Below are 17,950 nucleotides of genomic sequence, written 5' to 3'. Positions count from 1 at the left end.
TCTCTCTGTCCCCAATTCCCGCCTCATCCGCTCTGTCAGAGCATCTATCAATGTGGTGTCGATCACAGCTGCGGCGGCTTCTCTTTCATCTTCTTTGCCCTGCCAAAGGAAGGGAGGGAGGGAGAGAGAGGGAGGCGGGAAGTGGGGGGGGGGTAGAGACTGGCAGAAGAAGGTGTGGGGGGTACAAGAGAAGAGATACTTAGGTGATGAAGTTAAACCATTCCCGCAGAGTTTCTTGTCAATTTCACACGGGCAAAGGGTGCTTCTCCGTGGGTTACAGGAAGCGGCGGGCTCTTCCTTCTCTCAGCGAGTTGCTTGATTCTTTCCTCTATGCGCGCGCTCTCTCTCTCTCTCTCTCTCTCTCTCTCTCGCGCGCGCACACACACACACACACACACCCCACTAGGACCCGTCCTGCAGGCTCTGGGAAAAGAAAAAAAGTCCTCAATCACCACCTCCTTCTCCCCGCGCCCCCCCCCCACCCCGCAGCGGGCGGCCAAGGAGAGCTGGAGGCGGGGGAGGGGAGGGGGAGGAGAAGCGACGCAAGTGGGTAGCTTTTCAGCGCCAGCGAGGCGCGGGAGGAGGAGAAGCGGTGGGGAGGCGCAGCCGCTCACCTGCGGGGCAGGGTGCGGAGGAGGGACCTGGGCTGAGCACTCACGGTCCGAGGAGCCGGGACGCGCCGGAGCCTCCAACGCGGGCAAGCTCGGGGCACTCCCCCTCCTTCCCTTCGGCCAGGCGAACCCGAAGGGTGCAGCTCTTTGCTTTGACAGAGCGGCCCGGCGAAGGCGTGGAGAGCGGCGAGCCAGAGCGCCAGGCTGAGAAACTCGAGCCGGGAACAAAGAGGGGTCGGGCTGTGTGTGTGTGTCGGCTCGAGCTCCCCGCAGAAGCATTTGGGTCGGAGGCCCCAGCTGTGACTCCCCGACACCCTGCCGTACCCTCCACTGCCGATTCCCAGCGCTCGCCGGCACAAACTTTATTCTTGGCAAACTTCTCTTTCTCTTCCCTCCTCCTCCTCCCCCACCTTCTCCTCCTCCTCCTCCAGCAGATGAAATGCGCCTGGAGAAGGAAAACTGAAGCGGAAGGGAAGGAAATGAGAAGCTCTAAAACGGACATCTCGACCCGGGTGGCTCTTTAAATTTTTTTTTTTTTTTAACCCTCCAGGAAGTGGACATTTCGTTATTTTCTGATTCTCCTTGCACCTTCTCTGCTGGGGCAAACGGAGCCTTTTTGCCCAGCTTGCTTCCTTTCTCGGAAAACAAACTCCCAAATCGGCCACCGGGCAAGCTAGGGTGGAGAGGTTTGCGTAGAGACGCGCGGACGGACCCTCCTCTGCACTTGGGAGAGTCTTGCCTCCTACGGAACCGGCGTCCTCCGTGCGCAGACCCTGGAGACGCTGGGGGCGTGGGGTGGCCGCCAGGGCAGCCTAGCCTAGCGCGCGCCACGCCGCTCAGACGCCCCCAGAGGCGCCGGCTGCGGCGGCCTTAGCAGCCCGGTGCCCTTCGGCCTCGAGGGCGGGCGCCGCCGCCGATCTCCGCGGAGCGGGAAGGCGCGGGCGGCTGCCGGGGCTCGGGCACCGCCGCAGCTGCTCGGGCCGCGGGCCGCCGGCCCGGTTTCCGCCTGCTCTTCTCCCTCACGCATCCTTCCAGTTCTCCTTTTCCTCCTCCCTCTGTCGTTGACCCCCTGTCTTTCCTGCTGTCGCCTCGGGTGCTCCTCCAGCGGAGCGGAGATTATAGAGTGGTCGGGATGCCCCAACTCTCCGGGGCCGGCGGCGGCGGCGGCGGGGGAGACCCGGAACTCTGCGCTACCGACGAGATGATCCCCTTCAAAGATGAGGGCGATCCTCAGAAGGAGAAAATCTTCGCAGAAATCAGTCACCCCGAAGAGGAAGGCGACTTAGCCGACATCAAGTCCTCCTTGGTTAACGAGTCTGAAATCATCCCGGCCAGCAACGGACACGAGGTGAGCGGGCCGCTGCCCGGAGGTCCGAGAGGCGTGGCGGGTCCCGGGGAAGAGCAGAGAAGGAGGGAAGGCTCCGGAGAGCCTCGACTGACGGGTCCCGAGGACGTCCCTCGTTTGCTGGGGTGGGGGTGGGGTGGGAGGGTTGGATGGGCCCCTGGTCAACATTCTTCCTGTGTGTGCCTGCGTGTGCGTGTGTGTGTGTCCTGGCGCGTGTGTTGGTGTCGATGGGAGGTGGAGTGTGCAGGGAAGGTTATTCCGAGTGGATCAGTTCTGAGGTTCGATGACTAAATTGTTTGTGGGTCGGAGAAGCTGCCCTTAACCCATAACGTTTCGCCTGCGGACTTTTTAGTGGGGTTGAGAGGGTGCGACGCATTAAAGCCAGGATGTCTGAACAACACTGAGAAGTTCTTCCGTGGAACGGAAAACAAAGTGCACCCGCTATCTCTCGCGGTAGATGTCTCTGCAAAAGTGCGTTAAACCACCAGAGGCTTAGGTGGAGATGAGCAGAGCCGCTGGCTGAGAGGAAGGGGAGGCGGGCGTGGGCCGGGGACAGGCGGGGCGGTCTCAACCGCCGCGGAGCGGGGATCGCGCGGAGCCGGCTGGCCCTGGGGGCGCGCGCCTGAGTCTCTGCGGCTGCGGGGGTCTCAGCGCCCTGACCGGCTTCTGGGAGCCGTGGGCTCCCAGAGCCGAGCCACCCTTCCCCCCGGGCGTGGTGGTAGGGGGGAGCTCCCGGTACCGCCAGCAACTCTAGCTTTCTCCAAACCCGGCAAAGTAAAAAAGCGCTTATATTTGGGGTAAGTGTGGGCCCGGATCAGGCCTTAAATCTTTGTAGAAGAAAGGCGAGTCAGAGTCGAGATGTGGCGGAAGCCAGGGCACCCACTCAGGGGAGGGTGGAAAGCACTTTATCTGATCTCCTGGCCCGCTGCGGGCGATAGCGCAGGTAACCCAAGCAGAGTAAATAGAGACACGTGCAAGCCTGCTAGAGAAAGCCGCAAGCAGGACCGCGCGGAACGGCTATTTCAGGCGGTGGAGAGTTTCAGAAAGGGAGGGATGGGGGTGGGGTGGGCGGATGGACCCTGATACCCGACACTCCACTGGCCACCCTCGTTTAGCAACTGGGAAGCGCTTTGGAGGAAATCCGGTAGAAAAGTCCTGACATTCAAACGATTTCACCAACGCTTTTTCCCTCCAAAGAAACTTGGAGGGTATACCCTTTTCCCTTAAATGGCATCCTTCTGCCCCCAAAAAGAAAGCGTGCGGTTTTGGGGGCGGGGTCATTTTGGGTTTTAAACAACATGTTTAAGAACACCTCAGAGTTACCTTCTTTATACCAATGGCCGGGGTGAGTACGCATTTGGAAGGCTGGGGGCCTGGGTTCTAAGGAGATACACACGGCTGTTTGTTATCCCCGAATCTTTCATCCCAACCTGCCAATTTGAAGGGGGCCAGGATTGGGGGGGCAAGGGTGCACCCACACTCACTTGAAAGGTTTGTGAATATGTATTTGGGGGGAGGAGGTTACCTGGAGGACATATGTCCAAGGAACCGAGTAACATCCAAAACACTTACTTAGGGGCCAAACTCTTAAATTTGCAGAGCAGTCTCTTGTTCTTTCTGCTCATTTTGCTTGTCCTTCCTTAGTCCATAAATAAATTTGTCACCCACTTCACATTTTCCGTTTTTGCTCTGGAAGAAGGGTCCTGCAGCTTGAAGCATAGAACCGAGGGATTAGGGCTTTGTGAATCTTTGCCGAGGTGTAAGTGGGCATGGGGCAGACCAGGGAAGACAGTGAATGGGTAATACCACTGATTTGCACGTGATTGAATCTGGGTAGATGGTGGTTACCAGAACTGATATTAGCTGGGCTACCTTTTAGATGTTTATAACCCAACTCTCAAATTTTCCTCCCTTTAACCACAAAATAGTTCTTTTTTTTTTTTTTTTTTTGTTACCTTGGGCTCAGCCAGCCATGGTAGGTTATAAAGAGGGGGTCTCCTGCTGGGACTGGTTTGGGACAGTTGCCTTGAGACCCCTAAATGTGAGTGCCTAGTTTTTTATTTAAAATGTCTTTATGGCTGCAAAGTGATATTTCTTCCCGACTTTAATCAGCTCTGATTGACCATGAACAGTGGTTTAAAGAAGCTAGCAAAATGATGAACCTCATTAAATCAAACTCCTATCATACTAGGTACAGAAGTAGCCTTGATACATTGTAGCAACCAGTACTCAGAGCAGCATGTGGATCTTTCTCAAATTCACTGTATTGTTACTGGTTTTGTTATTATTATCCTTTATGCTTCCTAGTCCTGGGTACATAATAATCATAAAAACACATAATCAAAATATGTGTTGAAAAAGCAAAAGATTTCCAGGTTCTCAACCCTAGCCTACCCCTCTTAGATTGATAAAATAGGTAAATTGAGTTGCAGCCGGTCCTCCACCAGCAGACATACACTTAGTCACAAACTCAAAGTTGATTTTCTTTCTTTTGGGGATGGGGATTCTTGCTGTTAGGTGGCCAGACAAGCGCAAACCTCTCAGGAGTCCTACCACGACAAGGCCAGAGAACACCCTGATGACGGTAAGACACTAATTCAACTTCTCCCAAGATTGTCACTTAATATGTGCAATTTGTGACTATAGGTATATTTGTGGTTTTTATTTGAGTTCAAAAAATGGGGACCAGATGTGATAAGAGTGTGCCCCCTATTTTAACAAAATGGGAAAGAAGACCTAGGAAACTTACTGCCTATTTCTCATGTATATTTACATGATTTAAAAATCGTCTTTGGATTTTAGTTGGCTTCCAGATTTTATGTGGAAGAGGAAATGTCTATAATAAGTTTTCCTCTTTTCCTTATTTTAACCCAAGTTCATGTTTGCTTAGACCTTTAGTATTTATTTTCTGCGTTGTTGCAGAATGACAGTCTACACCAATTTATTTTCCAACAGAATAGTTTCAAGTGGATTTTCATTTGTTAAATTGCTGTTTCTTATTGTAGTGAGAAGGCAGGGAGGGAATGCACAGACTAAATATGACTCAGTAAATCTAATTTGTAAAAATATAAAACTTTATTCTTAAAATAGGAATTTTGCACATGGAAAATGACAGACAGTCCCCATACCTAATTCTTGCTCAAAACTTTAAAAATTGCATATTTTTTTTAGATTGAACTAGAACTCTCTGTGACTTTAAAATAAATAATCTGTAGGGTTTTCTTGTCAAATAGTCTGCATTTTTGTTCTCTTCACTTATAATTGGCTTGACTAGAATGAAGTGTTGATTTGTACAGTATGTCAGCCAGGAGAAGAAGGGAAGGGAACTATAATATCAGATTTCCTTCTGAGCTACAAAGTAGTTATACAGATTAAAGAGAAGAGAGGTACATATTAAACACACAGATTTCTTTGGCAGAATGGTGTAGTATATAAAATTAAGTCTCCTGGAGTTAATCCTTCATGAATTTGGGTAGTTGCCCATATATACTAGATACAACACTTTTCCTCAGTAAAGTCTAGAAGCACACGTAGAATTTTTGAGTTTGCTGATAAGGTGGAGCATAACTTCAGGTGTGTAAGTACTTACGTGTGTGTGTATAGCTAGATGGCCTAATATGTTTATAATACGGCTTTAAGTTTGTGTGTGTTCTTTCATGTGTCTGTATTTCTTGGTCCAGTCTGTTAGTTTTAGAACAAATTAAGTTAGATGAATAACACTTATTTTTGTAAAAACACTAGTCAGTAGTGGAAGTAAATTGAACCACATGTTTTTAAAACATGTGTTTCTCTGCTAAGCCATTTAAGAGAATAAATACTGTCAATCTAAAATAGAGCATAATAATTCAGTTACAGTATTTTGTAAACAAATCTTTTATGTAAGGTCTGATTAGATTTTCAGATGAAAAATACGGTGATATAAAAAGGAACTCAATGCATCATTGATTGTTATTTGGATTCTCCCAGGAAAGCATCCAGATGGAGGCCTCTACAATAAGGGACCCTCCTACTCAAGTTATTCCGGGTACATAATGATGCCAAATATGAATAATGACCCATACATGTCAAATGGATCTCTTTCTCCACCCATCGCAAGAACAGTGAGTAACACACTGATGCTGGCAAATTATTTTCAGAAATGCAAGTTAAATTTGTATTTTCACCAAATAGTTGTTTTTTAAAACACATCGGAAATAGTTTCATTATATGTGACCAGTCATTACTAAACAAGACCTGCTGTGAGGAATGGCTGCCTTAAAAGAGTGCTACCTTTGATGTCTTACACTTGGGACTTAGCTTTTGGCTTATTGGTTAATATAAATAAATAACAGATTGCCAGTTATCATGAAATCAAGTGAAGTTAAATCAACAAATTTATGCTCTTAGGAGTATTGTGCTGTTGATGCTGATGAGAGGAAAAAATTGATTTAATTTTTCAGTTACCTAAGTACTATATAGCTTTCCCTGCTCACAAGTTATCTAGAATCAGAACTACTTGACCTCATCTGGGCCTGAATTTAGAATGTTACTTCAGCTTTTAAGACTCTGTCTTGTTTTATTGTATTACATGATGTTTTTTGAAAATCAGTTGCTTGGGGGGGCGGACAGCGCCTGGGTGGCTCAGTCAGTTAAGAGACTGAGTGTTGGTTTCAGTGCAGGTCATGATCTCAAGGTCTGAGATGGAGCCCCAAGTCAGGGCTCTAGGCTTAGCACGGAATCTGCCTGGGACTCTCTCTCTCCCTTTCCCTCTGTCCCTCCCCCTGCTTTCTCTCTTTCTCTGTCTCTTTCTCTCACAAATAAATAAATCTTATTAAAAAATCAGTTGAAGGCGGGCACCTGGGTGGCTCAGTGGGTTAAGCGTCTGCCTTGGGCTCAGGTTATGATCTCAGCGTCCTGGGATGGAGTCCCCATCAGGCTCTCTGCTCAGCAGGGAGCCTGCTTCCCCCCCTCTCTCACCCTCTGCCTGCCTCTTTGCCTACTTGTGATCTCTGTCTGTCAAATAAATAAATAAAATCTTAAAAAAAAAAGATTAAAAAAATCAGTTGAGGGGAGGTGGGGATGAGTTGTTTTTAACTTCATTGTCAAATGTTGAGAAAATATCTCTTGAAGATAACCCTAATGAAAATTGTTCTTTTTATTTCATGGCTCAGTTAACTTTTAAAGTTCTAAAAAAGCGGTGGCAACATAACTGCATCATTCAAATGTTTAGCACTGTGAAGAATTTCAGATATATTATTTGATGATATTTCTCTTTCGTTGGGAAATGGAAATATCATTTATATAGTAGGAAGACATCTAAAGGGTAACTTATATAGTATGTGAATGTGAAATGTACTGGTGATAAAGTTCTTCTCTCTGACAGTCATCCCTCCTGTGGTAGTGACGGATTTTCACTGATCCATCAATATATTTAACCCTGTTTCAGCCTTTTTCTCCCTCTACCACCTAACCTCCAGTGTAGAACATGTATGTCTGCAGGGTCTTGGGGATTAGGGTTTCAGTCTGGCTGACCCCTTAGGGAGACAAATCCAGGGTTGTGAAAATGGAACCTATGGTCTTTGCCTTATTAGCCCAGTGCTTACGCTAAGTGGGAAAAAAAAAAAAAAAGGTCACAAACATCTGGGGAAAGTACTGTGTTAATACCTCAGTGAACAGAATCTGGGATCTAAAAGATTCACCAAAGTAGCGGAGAGGACTCAATTATGAACAAGAGTATTTGCATGATTATTTGTAGTCTTCAGTTAGAATGATAGGCACGTGAAATACAACCACTTTGTGTGAGCACTATGATTTAGAAGTTCCTGTAATTATTTTTCCATAAATTTCAAAATGATATTTGAACTTTCAAGTAGGGAGTGAGATAGTTCTAATTTTCATATAGTAGTTAAAATGGTGATCTTGGAGATCTTACCACGGTTGTTATAGGAAATACCATTTTCACATTTTATTTTAAAAGGCTTTTCAGATATTTAATGATAGAGATATCTGTGTGGTGCATATGAATCTCCTGCCTAAAAAGTAATTAAATAATCAAAGCAAATACAGTTTAATATTTAGGGACCACCCCCAAATAAATGCTTCTGAGTTTTAAAATTTGTAGATTTTTATATTTGTTGAACTAAATATGCGAACATATCAGATACTTTTATAGTTGCGCTATTTTGTTGTTGTTGTTGTTGTTTTTCTTAGTGGTGAGGAGGAAAATATGTTTTAGGTAAGGAATAATTGAAGATTTCTGTTGAAAGACTTTTGAGAACAACAAATAATATTTCTGACAAATCTAAATTATAGTCTCTGACTTGGTAACAATAGAAAATAACCCCTGAAACGATCTTTTTATTTTTCCCCCAAGATTTTTATTTATTTATTTATTTATTTATTTGAGGGAGAGAGGGTGAGAGAGAGCCTGAGAGGGGAGAAGGTCAGAGGGAGAAGCAAACTTCCCATGGAGCTGGGAGCCCCATTCGGGACTCTGGGATCATGACCTGAGCGGAAGGCCATTGATTAACCAACTGAGCCACCCAGGCGCCCACCCCTAAAACAATCTTAAACACTTTTCAGTTATAAACACAGTTAATACTTAATAACTTATTCCTTAGTTCAGCCACTTCTCCTTTCAAAGCAATAATTTATTAAAAGTCAATGTAATAAAAATCTACCGGTATTCATATATTATCTCTAAGCATCTTGAAAATTAAGCATCTCTTTTTTAAATCAGCATTTTCTGCTTTAGGTCTCTCCAGCCACCTCCTCCCTCCCCCAATACTAACCATTTTGAAATTCTGATAGAAGGTATTTATTGTTAGTATATATATTAAAATTTTGAGGTTGGTGAATTGAACAATCATTCATTGTTTAGGAAAGATTTGTGGCCAGAATAAATGCTGGTGGGTGTAGAGTGGAGGAAAGGGGTGTGGTCAGGAAGCATTTACCTTACCGTGTTATCTGCTGCTTTGGTTTATTCTGTTACATTTTAGGACATATTTATTTTAGGCACATTTTCTTGTGATATTCTGCATTTGCACAATTACGGAAGCTTTTCAGTTTTTAACCACAAGGTTATGTCCATTTTTCTTTTTAATGGTCCAACCGAAGTGAGTGGCAGTTTTTGGTTTTTAATACCCAACAGCTGTTTTTAATGTGTCTGAGATCCAACACTTTAACCGGAAGGCATCCTCTCTTATTCACCCTTACTAACCATGCTTGTGCCTTCTTGCTCTTTAACTCTGTCCTTGGGAGTACTTAGTGTTTGTGTAACTGACATCCTCAGTGATAAGTTTTCCTTTAGGGTGTCAGGAGCGGTGTGACCATTTGTGTTTGAGCTTAAGGTGGGAGCAGCCCGGAGAAATCCCTGTTACTTAAATTTGCATTACAAACAACTGCTTGTTTACTGCATCTGCTGCCTGCAGGTGTTAGAACTAGAAAAACATCTGGGGGTGGGGGTGGGGCCTCACCGCCCCCTTCCTCACAAAGAATCTTCCATTTGTATGTAACTGTATATAAATTCAGCTATGTGCAGCTAGGGCCAGTTGGCTTGCACAGAAATGTTTCTGTTGGTAGCTCACTTTAACGATTCTATATGCTTTCGCTCTGCTTTAGACAGACACTGACTTAGGTATGATTGTACAGCTTTTATCTGTAACCTAAGTACAGTATTATCTACTCAAGAGAACCGAAACACCTTTGCCAATCCAGCTTTTTTTCCTTTTGAAGGGAAATTTTATTTGGCTAATTACATCCTTCAGAACTGGAATTCTTAGAGGTGTGTTTATGCTAGAAATCTTTTGAGTGTCTCACAGAATTTTAAATAAGAATTCTTAGTTCAGATAAAGCAGGCCTAAGAAGAAAGCACCTATAATCCTAACACATTTGGTGTCAGTTCCTAAAGCACAGTGAACCTTGGCTTGAGTTGGTAGTTTTCATAGAGAGTAAAAAGATGCCGAAGCTTGTTAAATATTTCAGAGCAAGAACCCCAGAGAATTTATTAAAAGCATACTCCCAAGCCTTTCTTTCTGTGAGTCTTATTTATGGCAGTCCCTGTGGGCCAATGGTAAAGTAGGAAGAGAAAAAAATAGTTTGTTACTTCCACTGGGTCCTGGCACTTGGGTGCCTGAATACCATGTGAGCAGGAAGTTCGTCTGACTTCAACATAGTGAAAGTTCCCACTGGCCTTAATACGCTTTGGTTATTAATCTTAGGTGTCAAACTTACATCTGTCCTTTAGGCAACCCGAGTTTTTAACACCTTTGAAGAGAAACATGTCATTTCTCTTCCGACGCTCAGGGAGGGCAGAGCAGCAGCCTCCATGCCGGAAGCTACAGCAAGCGTTGTAGCTGGGTCACCGCGACCGCAGTAACACCTGGTCAGCACCCTGCTGCTGACTTCATTGTGTTTGTTTCTTTGTGCTCTTTCTGAGGATGGGTTTTTAGGTGGGAAAGGAAGATTCTTGTATTTCATCTTTCCTTTTTCCCTTATTTTTAGTAGATGTTGCTCTTAATATGTTTCAAGGGATCTTTCATTATTTTGAGCATCTCAGTTCTAGTGGTTTTTACCTTAAGGGAATCATCATTTTGATTTCTGACGGACAGAATTGTACCTGTTATGACTTTGTCTGAACCTACCCCCATGTTTGTATTTGCTTACAAAGAGCTTAAATTTGATTTTTGTCATTGTCACATCTTGAATTAGAAACTAAGTACGCTTACGCTTATCAGTAAGCTTATTTTTATACCACTGTCCATCCCATTGCTGCATAGCTTTGAAAATACAGAAACAATTCAAGAGTAGAGGGAGACTGTGCCTTATATTTTGAGCAAGATTTTTAAGATGGAGTGTGTTCACCTTACTGCAAAAAGGTACTTAATTTGACTTAGTGATAAATTATTTTAAATTTTCTAATCTAAGTTGTATACTTCCTGAAGCTAAGTGTATTAAATTTTCCTCTTTACCCCAAGTGCAGGAGAAGCTAAATCTTAGAAAGTGTGTTTTATCTCACATTTGAATGTGGATATCAGGAGATGTGTGGGGAAATTCCTCAGGGCCCTCATACTCTTCTGTTTGATTCATTTTTAATTGTGCTGCTATAAAGCTGGGAAGGATCTCAGTCAGAATAATTGGAAGCTCTTGCCACCCCTCCTCCCCCAACTTCATATATCTTAGGTATCTCATGACCAAATGGTTTGCTTACTCGTCTGTCCCAGGGAACCACACTACCTGCATATGACCTTTCAGGAGCTAATACTCTACTTGCATGACTTGTGCTGCCAAATATTCATTATTCAGCTATTTTTTTTTTAATGATTCTAGAAATTTCTTGTTCATTCATAAAAACATGAGAATAACCCAATTTCATGGAAATAAGACCATTGAGCCAACCTGCAGAAAATCTTGCTTTTTGAAGTACCCCGCTCCCTGCCCCATACAGGTCCTGACCTTGCTCTCATCAACCACACTATTTTCATCTAGTCTCTCTCGTGGTCAAAGACTTCTGTGATTCAACAGGACAGAGACAGAACACCACAAATGGGTTCATCCGGACTTGAACTGGTAGCCTCACATGTATTCTTACATAATATCAGTTGAGGAAAATTTCCAGCTTTTGAGTCTTTTTGTTGTTGTTGTTGTTGTTGTTGTATCTGTGTTTAACTAATCCTGTTAGTTCTTTAAGCAGAACCATTTTTGGTTTATATGTGACTGACATTTCTTTAGTCAGATCATTCCATTCCTGTCTGACTCCTTTGTTCCTCACTTATGTATTATAGACATGATTGGAATTTTATAAAACTGGTTTCCCTTTGATTTCAAGAGAGACTCAGCATTTAAAGAGAAAACAAGCCAGCACTGTCCGTAGGTTAGCAGAAAAGCACATGTTTTATTCCTAGGCAAAAGTAGACCTCAGCGTTACATGTACTACTGTCATGGGAGGGAGGTTTATTGAAAAGAAGACATTCATTTAAAACTTGTGTATCTTTAAAATTATTACTTAGGAGGCACCTGGGCGGCTTAGTCGATTAAGCTACCTACTCTTGATTTCAGCTCAGGTCTTGATCTGAGTTCAAATCCTGGGCTACTAAAATAAAACAAAGTAATTACTTAAGTGATTATGCCGAACTCAGAGAGTCTATAGAAAGCTAATACTGTAGTAATCAAGAGGCTTGTACTGCTTTGTACTGTTGTGACAGGTCCTTAGTCATTTGGAAAAGACAACCTTTGGACTTTGTTTCAATAATTTAAAAAATATATTTCAGATCACGATTACTTTTTCATTATTAATTATGACCAAATTAAGTCACAGTATAAGACCTGCAGACTTTGCTACAAGCTCTTATGTCATTTTAGGCATATAAATGATTCAATCTTTGCAAAATTTGGAGATGCAAAGCCAGAAAACCGAGAGACCACCACAAAGGTTGGGTGGGATATAGGGGTGGACAGGTAGGGTCATTAAATGCACTGAAGGGGAGAGTGGGGAGTTGAGTAGAGGATGAATTGGAAATAGGGATTGCTAATTCCGGAGATCCGCTAATGTAGCCAAGCTACCCAGTACTATTTGCGGAGTATTTAACAGGATGTTCAGGGGATTTTAAAATCTCTGTGAAATGACACATTTACACACAATACCTACTCTAGCTAAATTTCGTAAACCTGCTGAAATTAACTGCTTCCTGTATGTAGATCAGTCACAAAGCTCATTGAGAATTCATGTGGGGAATATTGCAAGGGCATTACAGAGCAAACAAGAATTTTGCTTAGCCGTCCCATTTTTCCCATCTTAGGAGAAATATGACTGGAAGAGATGTTACATCACAAAGAGGCTAGAAATGCCTTTTATTTTTGCAGCTAACTAGGAGCAAGTAGACCTCTAAAAAAGCTTTTGATTGTTGGCCACTGCTTCTAGTTATGCTCACAAATAATTCTGTATGAAACTTGATAGTTCTTCAGAATCAAGTTTTGATCTTCATCACAGTAATTTGTTGTTGATGTTATGTTCACTTTAAGAAAGAGGCCTATTGCTTTTTTCCTCAGCATAGAGAAAGATTGCACGAAGTGTAAAGGAGACTCTAATAAAAGAGGAGTGGCTCTGGTGTAGCTTTAATTTTCCTTTATTATTGTCAACTTATTATTTTTTAAAGATTTTATTTATTTATTTGACAGAGAGAGAGATCACAAGTAGGCAGAGAGGCAGGCAGGGGGTCGCGGGGAAGCAGGCTCCCTGCTGAGCAGAGAGCCCATGATGCAGGGCTCAATCCCAGAACCCTGGGATCATGACCTGAGCCAAAGGCAGAGGCTTTAACCCACTGAGCCACCCAGGCGCCCCTGTTGTCAACTTTTGAATAAAGCAGTTACCAAAACAAAACAAAAACTTTTTTTTGAAGTAGGCTCCACTATACAGGGCTTGAATTCAAGACCTGAGATCAAGATTTGAGCTGAGATCAAGAGTCAGATGCTTACCTGACTGAGCCATCCAAGTGCCCCCCCAAAACAAATTTCTAAGTGCTGACATACTAAAATACTCTTATAAGTTCTTTTTTTTTTCAGTCCTGAAAACTTTTACAGTAAAACCTATCAACTATTGGTCATAGTTGATCATGTGGTCCGCTGATCAGGGACTACTGATGAATTACAAGATAGTTTCGTTCCTCCTAGCACAGAATAGACACTTCATTAGATTTGCTGAGTAAAAAATGTACTAGAAATTTTTCATGTGTGTTTTTTGGATATTTCCAAGAGATCTGTTTTTATCAAACCAAATGCTTATGTGAAAACCAAAATCTGACAGTGTCTGCCAAATAATCCTTAGTATTTTATTATTTTACTTTTTCTTTGGTTTGTTCATCAGTGAAAAGAGAGAACACATTAGATGAGAGTCTTTAACAAGAAAGTCAGAGTTGCTCCTTACAGACTGTTAAGTTTCCAAGTAACAGGTAAAAACAGTCAGCCAGGAGCTTGCTGCAATAATGAAAAAAGAATGGGACTGGACCCTCATATGAGGACAGGTCATAAGAAGTACTTTTTTCCTTAGTTCTAGAAACCTAATTGAAGAAAAGGAGGTGGTAGAAACACTTTCTTCCCAAGGGTGCTTGAGATGCAAATATAATAGTAATAAAAAGAAAACCACCTTCAATTATGTTTCAGTATCATATGGTTAATGCTTTTCAGTTTATTTTTTTCTTTTCCAGTTAGAAAGGACCTTTTTTTTCACCCCCAGTAACACTTGAAGTATTAAAAACTTCTGTGTGTTCTTTCTAAATAGATGTGGCAATATCAGTGCTGAGTTTTCTAGGCCAGGGTGTGCTATCAATTGTGTCGTCCACTGTGCTTGAGTCCTGGGCAGGAGGAGGGAGGCAGTCCCCTGTGAAGGGGAGCCTGTGGAGAAGAGCAGTTCTGGGTGAGATGTCAGAGACCTGGGGGCTAGTCCCAAGTCCATCCTTCTTCCTCAGAGCTGTGGAGAGGTGTTTAGCTTTTATCAGCGTTTGTTTCCTCATTTATAAGATGGCCTATTAATAGCTTGCTTGCATACTTTACATGTTTGATGCGAAATTCAGATGGCACAGAGCCTGTCAAAGTACTCTGTTTTCTTAGGGAGCAAAGCACAAGTGTCAAGAGGTGTGAGCCAATGTACGGCCCCCACCTGGTGGGAATTGTGTAGCCACAAGGGTACAGTGTTTGGCTGTACCCAGGAAGCTACTGAGGAAGGGAAGAAGGCTTTGGGTTTTACTGTGTCATCACGCTGACCTGGAATTTGGACGCTGTGTGAAGGCCTTACATTCACCTTGAGAAAATACTTGCACAAATAAGTTTGGGGATTGTCATTATGTCCTATATAGAGGTGGTTTTCTTCTCTCAGGCTCCTTTTTTCTCTCCAGTCATGTTAAGAGAGACCTGCTTTTTCTCTTTAGCACCGTAGGGAATGAGATGTTTGAAGGAACAGATTTCTAAATCTCATATTTGTGAAAAATCTCATGTCATTCTAATAAACTTGATATGAAATTGCCAGATAACTCTGAACTCCTTGGCTGGAGGTAAGAATATTATTTTGGGTTAGGAGACTTTTCTCCTTAATCCTTTAGGAGCCAAGTCCCTTCTCTCCACTGCAAAAGTTATATAGACAGGAGATCCAAGAGTCATGTGAAAGTAGAGGATGACAGGCAAGTATTCCCCCCACCTTGAATTTTCTTTTAAGTTAAATCTTTCCAGCTTTCCTGGCACCTACAAGGATCAGGTCCAGAGGGTATGTTGGCCCAGCAGCAAGGAGAAATCAGTGGTTTCCTAGCCTTGTGGAAAATTCCAGCTTCCATCCTTTCAAGACTTTACTTTTTCTTTCAATAAAACCCGGTGAATGTTAAATATATTTTAACATGGAGTCAGCTTTCCTGGCAAAGAATTCTTCCATTCTTAACAGTATGTATTACATCTCATAATAATTATGATCACATATCATCTTGATGCACTGGTTCAGATGACTTGGATCAAGAAGAAGGTACTGTTAGGGGTGCCTCGGTGGCTCAGTGGGTTGAGGGTTGAGGGATCGAGCCCTGCGTCGGGCTCTCTGCTCAGGGGGGAGCCTGCTTCTCCCTCTCTCTCTGCCTGCTTCTCTGCCTACTTGTCATCTCTCTCCCTCTGTCAAATGAATACATAAAACCTTTAAAAAAAATTTTTTTAAAAAGAAAGTTACTGTAATCTTAAGTGTGTTAGACTTTGTCTTTGACTCCAACAATTAGATTTTTTAAAAGTCTGGAATAAATCTAAAAGTACTGAAGTAAAAAATTGTTTACTGTTTACTGTAATTGGGCTAGCCAGTTAGCTAGCTTAGCAGGGTTGGGAAAAGAATTAAGTCTCTGAAACATTGCTTGAATTGGCTTTGCTCATTTGTGTATATACATTTAAACTCAAGATTTTGTTTTTTTGAAAGGGAAAACAACTACCTTTTTTTAGGAACTACTACTTTGAGCTAGATGCTATTCCTTAATTTAATCCTAACTGAAAACTGTGGGTGAGTTTTATAGTTCCCGTGTTGGAGATCAGAGCCATCCTCGGGGACAGCAGTAACCTGCCTCAGTTTAATAAGTTGTAGAGTTAGTGCCCTTCCTTAAGGTATAAAGGCATGTTTATTTTCATTAAAAATAACCACATTTGCCATTCAGAACATGAGACACTTACTAAATGAATCATAATATTGATTAAAATGTAAAACAGAAAAATAGTTGTTATTTTGATGATTTTGTTGGCAATTTCAGTAATGCTTACCTATTTTTAGTGAAAATTGAATACTTTTGATTAAAAAAATAATATATGGCTACTATAAAAATTAGAAAACTCAGATATATAAGCAAGAGGAATAACTGCTAGAGATGATCTCTCCTAAAACTAGCTATGTAGCCTTTTAGGCCTCTTCCCATGCCTGTACAGAAATATACATAAGTATGTATTTTATACATTCATAACAATGGGAACATAGTATACCATTACATAACTTGCTTTTTTCCCACCAAGATATTCTTTTGTAACAACATTTTTAGTTATTGCCTAATTTATGTAATCAATCTTTTATTGAAGACATTCAGATGAAGTCACATTTTTCTCTGTCTTAGGCAACATTGTGATGAAATCCGTATTGTTTAACTAAATCTTTGCACAGATTCTCTTTGCTTGAAATAAATCGCTAGTAGAATTTGCAGAGTGAAAGATAGTGAATGCACTTTATTTTTAAGTTGGGATTAACCCAACATTGCAATTTAACCTTAAAAAAAAAAACGCATTTGTTTAAAGTCAATTGTTTAAAAGTATGTACTTGATTATGTTCAAGTTTGGTTATGGTTGGTGTTTTGAGGCTGATAATTTTTATGCCTCTCTGGTCAAAAATCAGTCCAGTACTAGTGAAGAAGTCAGACAGATGGAGAGCAGACTATCAGTTTTTTTTTTTTTTTTATTAAGGCTGGATTGGAGAATGTGGCTTGAACCATGACATGAATTTGAACTCCCTTTGACTTCCCTAGAGTGAACACATCACTAAGCCAGAGACTTCCCAACAGGCAGGGAGCTCACCTCCTGCAGAACTGGAGGTGAGAACAAATCCATGCTTGGGCAAACTAGCCCCCAAAGAGAGAACAAAGAATCAGTCCATCCTAGCACATTTTCTTCTCCAAATCACCAGAGATGGGTGGCTCTCCCTTGTGGAGAGTGGGAAGAGAAGAGGAATAGCAGCTACCCGGAGACCAGAAGTTCCTACTTTATTGGCCAAGCTAGGAAGGAGGGAAGAAGGACAGAGTGGGTATCCCCTTAGTCATAATCCTTGAGAGACTGATCAGACTGTGGGCCAGAGACTGTAATGGTAACATACATGTATGCATGTGATGGGAGTCACCGCAGAGTGCTGCTGGTGGAGTCCGAAGGTCCAGATCCCAGTGCTCTGTACTGACTCACTGTGTGTTCCTCAGCCAGTTACTTACTCTTTCTGGGCCTTGGTTTCTTCACCTATAACATAGATTGCCACCTGTTCTATTTGCAAAAATGTACAGGACTCTGTGTTAGTGGTGGTGTTTCTAGAACAGGGATTGACTGCATCAGAATTACTAGTACTCTTGCTAAAAAGGCGGATACCTGGGCCCCTTGCAGGTGTCCTGAACCAGAAGCTGCAGGCAGTCACACGTGTCCACTTTTAACATGCTACTTTATTGATTCTTACCGTAAGTACGTTTTGGAAAAACACTAACCCTTAATAATTTAACTGGGTGTCAGAATACCTAAGTGACTTGCACAGATCTCAAACCAGAAGAGCAGTAGAGCACTCCCGGCACTTCAGCCCCAGAACTCACGTTCTCTCTGCTCAGCCCTATCCAGCCCTGTTGTACAGAGACCCCTGGCACTCAGTTCACTTCTAGTTAGCTCAGGCTTCCTTCTCGAGTGCCCTGCTCCATTGGCTACAGAGTAAAACCCACATTCCTTAGCATTATTTTCAATCTACCTTTCAAGGCTTGTCTCCTCACCGCCTTAC

The 17,950-nt window shown here is 42.7% G+C and overlaps 1 protein-coding gene across 8 annotated transcripts in view; it reads left to right on the top strand.

Annotated features, from left to right (window-relative positions):
* Nucleotides 1-1,570: 1,570 nt before the first annotated feature.
* The window catches only part of LEF1 (lymphoid enhancer binding factor 1), a 120,039-nt gene continuing 103,659 nt past the window's right edge, over nt 1,571-17,950 (top strand). For 2 of the 8 annotated variants that reach the window (XM_032333098.1, XM_032333099.1), the window contains exons 1-3: nt 1,571-1,959; nt 4,474-4,540; nt 5,923-6,056. In XM_032333098.1, coding sequence (XP_032188989.1) covers nt 1,744-1,959; nt 4,474-4,540; nt 5,923-6,056 — 417 coding nt within the window. In that variant the 5' untranslated portion in view covers nt 1,571-1,743. Of the gene's footprint in view, nt 1,960-3,104; nt 3,302-4,473; nt 4,541-5,922; nt 6,057-17,950 lie in introns of those variants that run through there. The other 6 variants (XR_004283240.1, XM_032333095.1, XM_032333097.1 and 3 more) reach the window with 5 other exon arrangements.

This window comes from Mustela erminea, chromosome 2 (assembly GCF_009829155.1).
Source record: "Mustela erminea isolate mMusErm1 chromosome 2, mMusErm1.Pri, whole genome shotgun sequence".
NCBI classification, from domain to species: Eukaryota; Metazoa; Chordata; class Mammalia; order Carnivora; family Mustelidae; genus Mustela; species Mustela erminea.
This window is presented reverse-complemented; position numbering and strand designations above follow the sequence as displayed.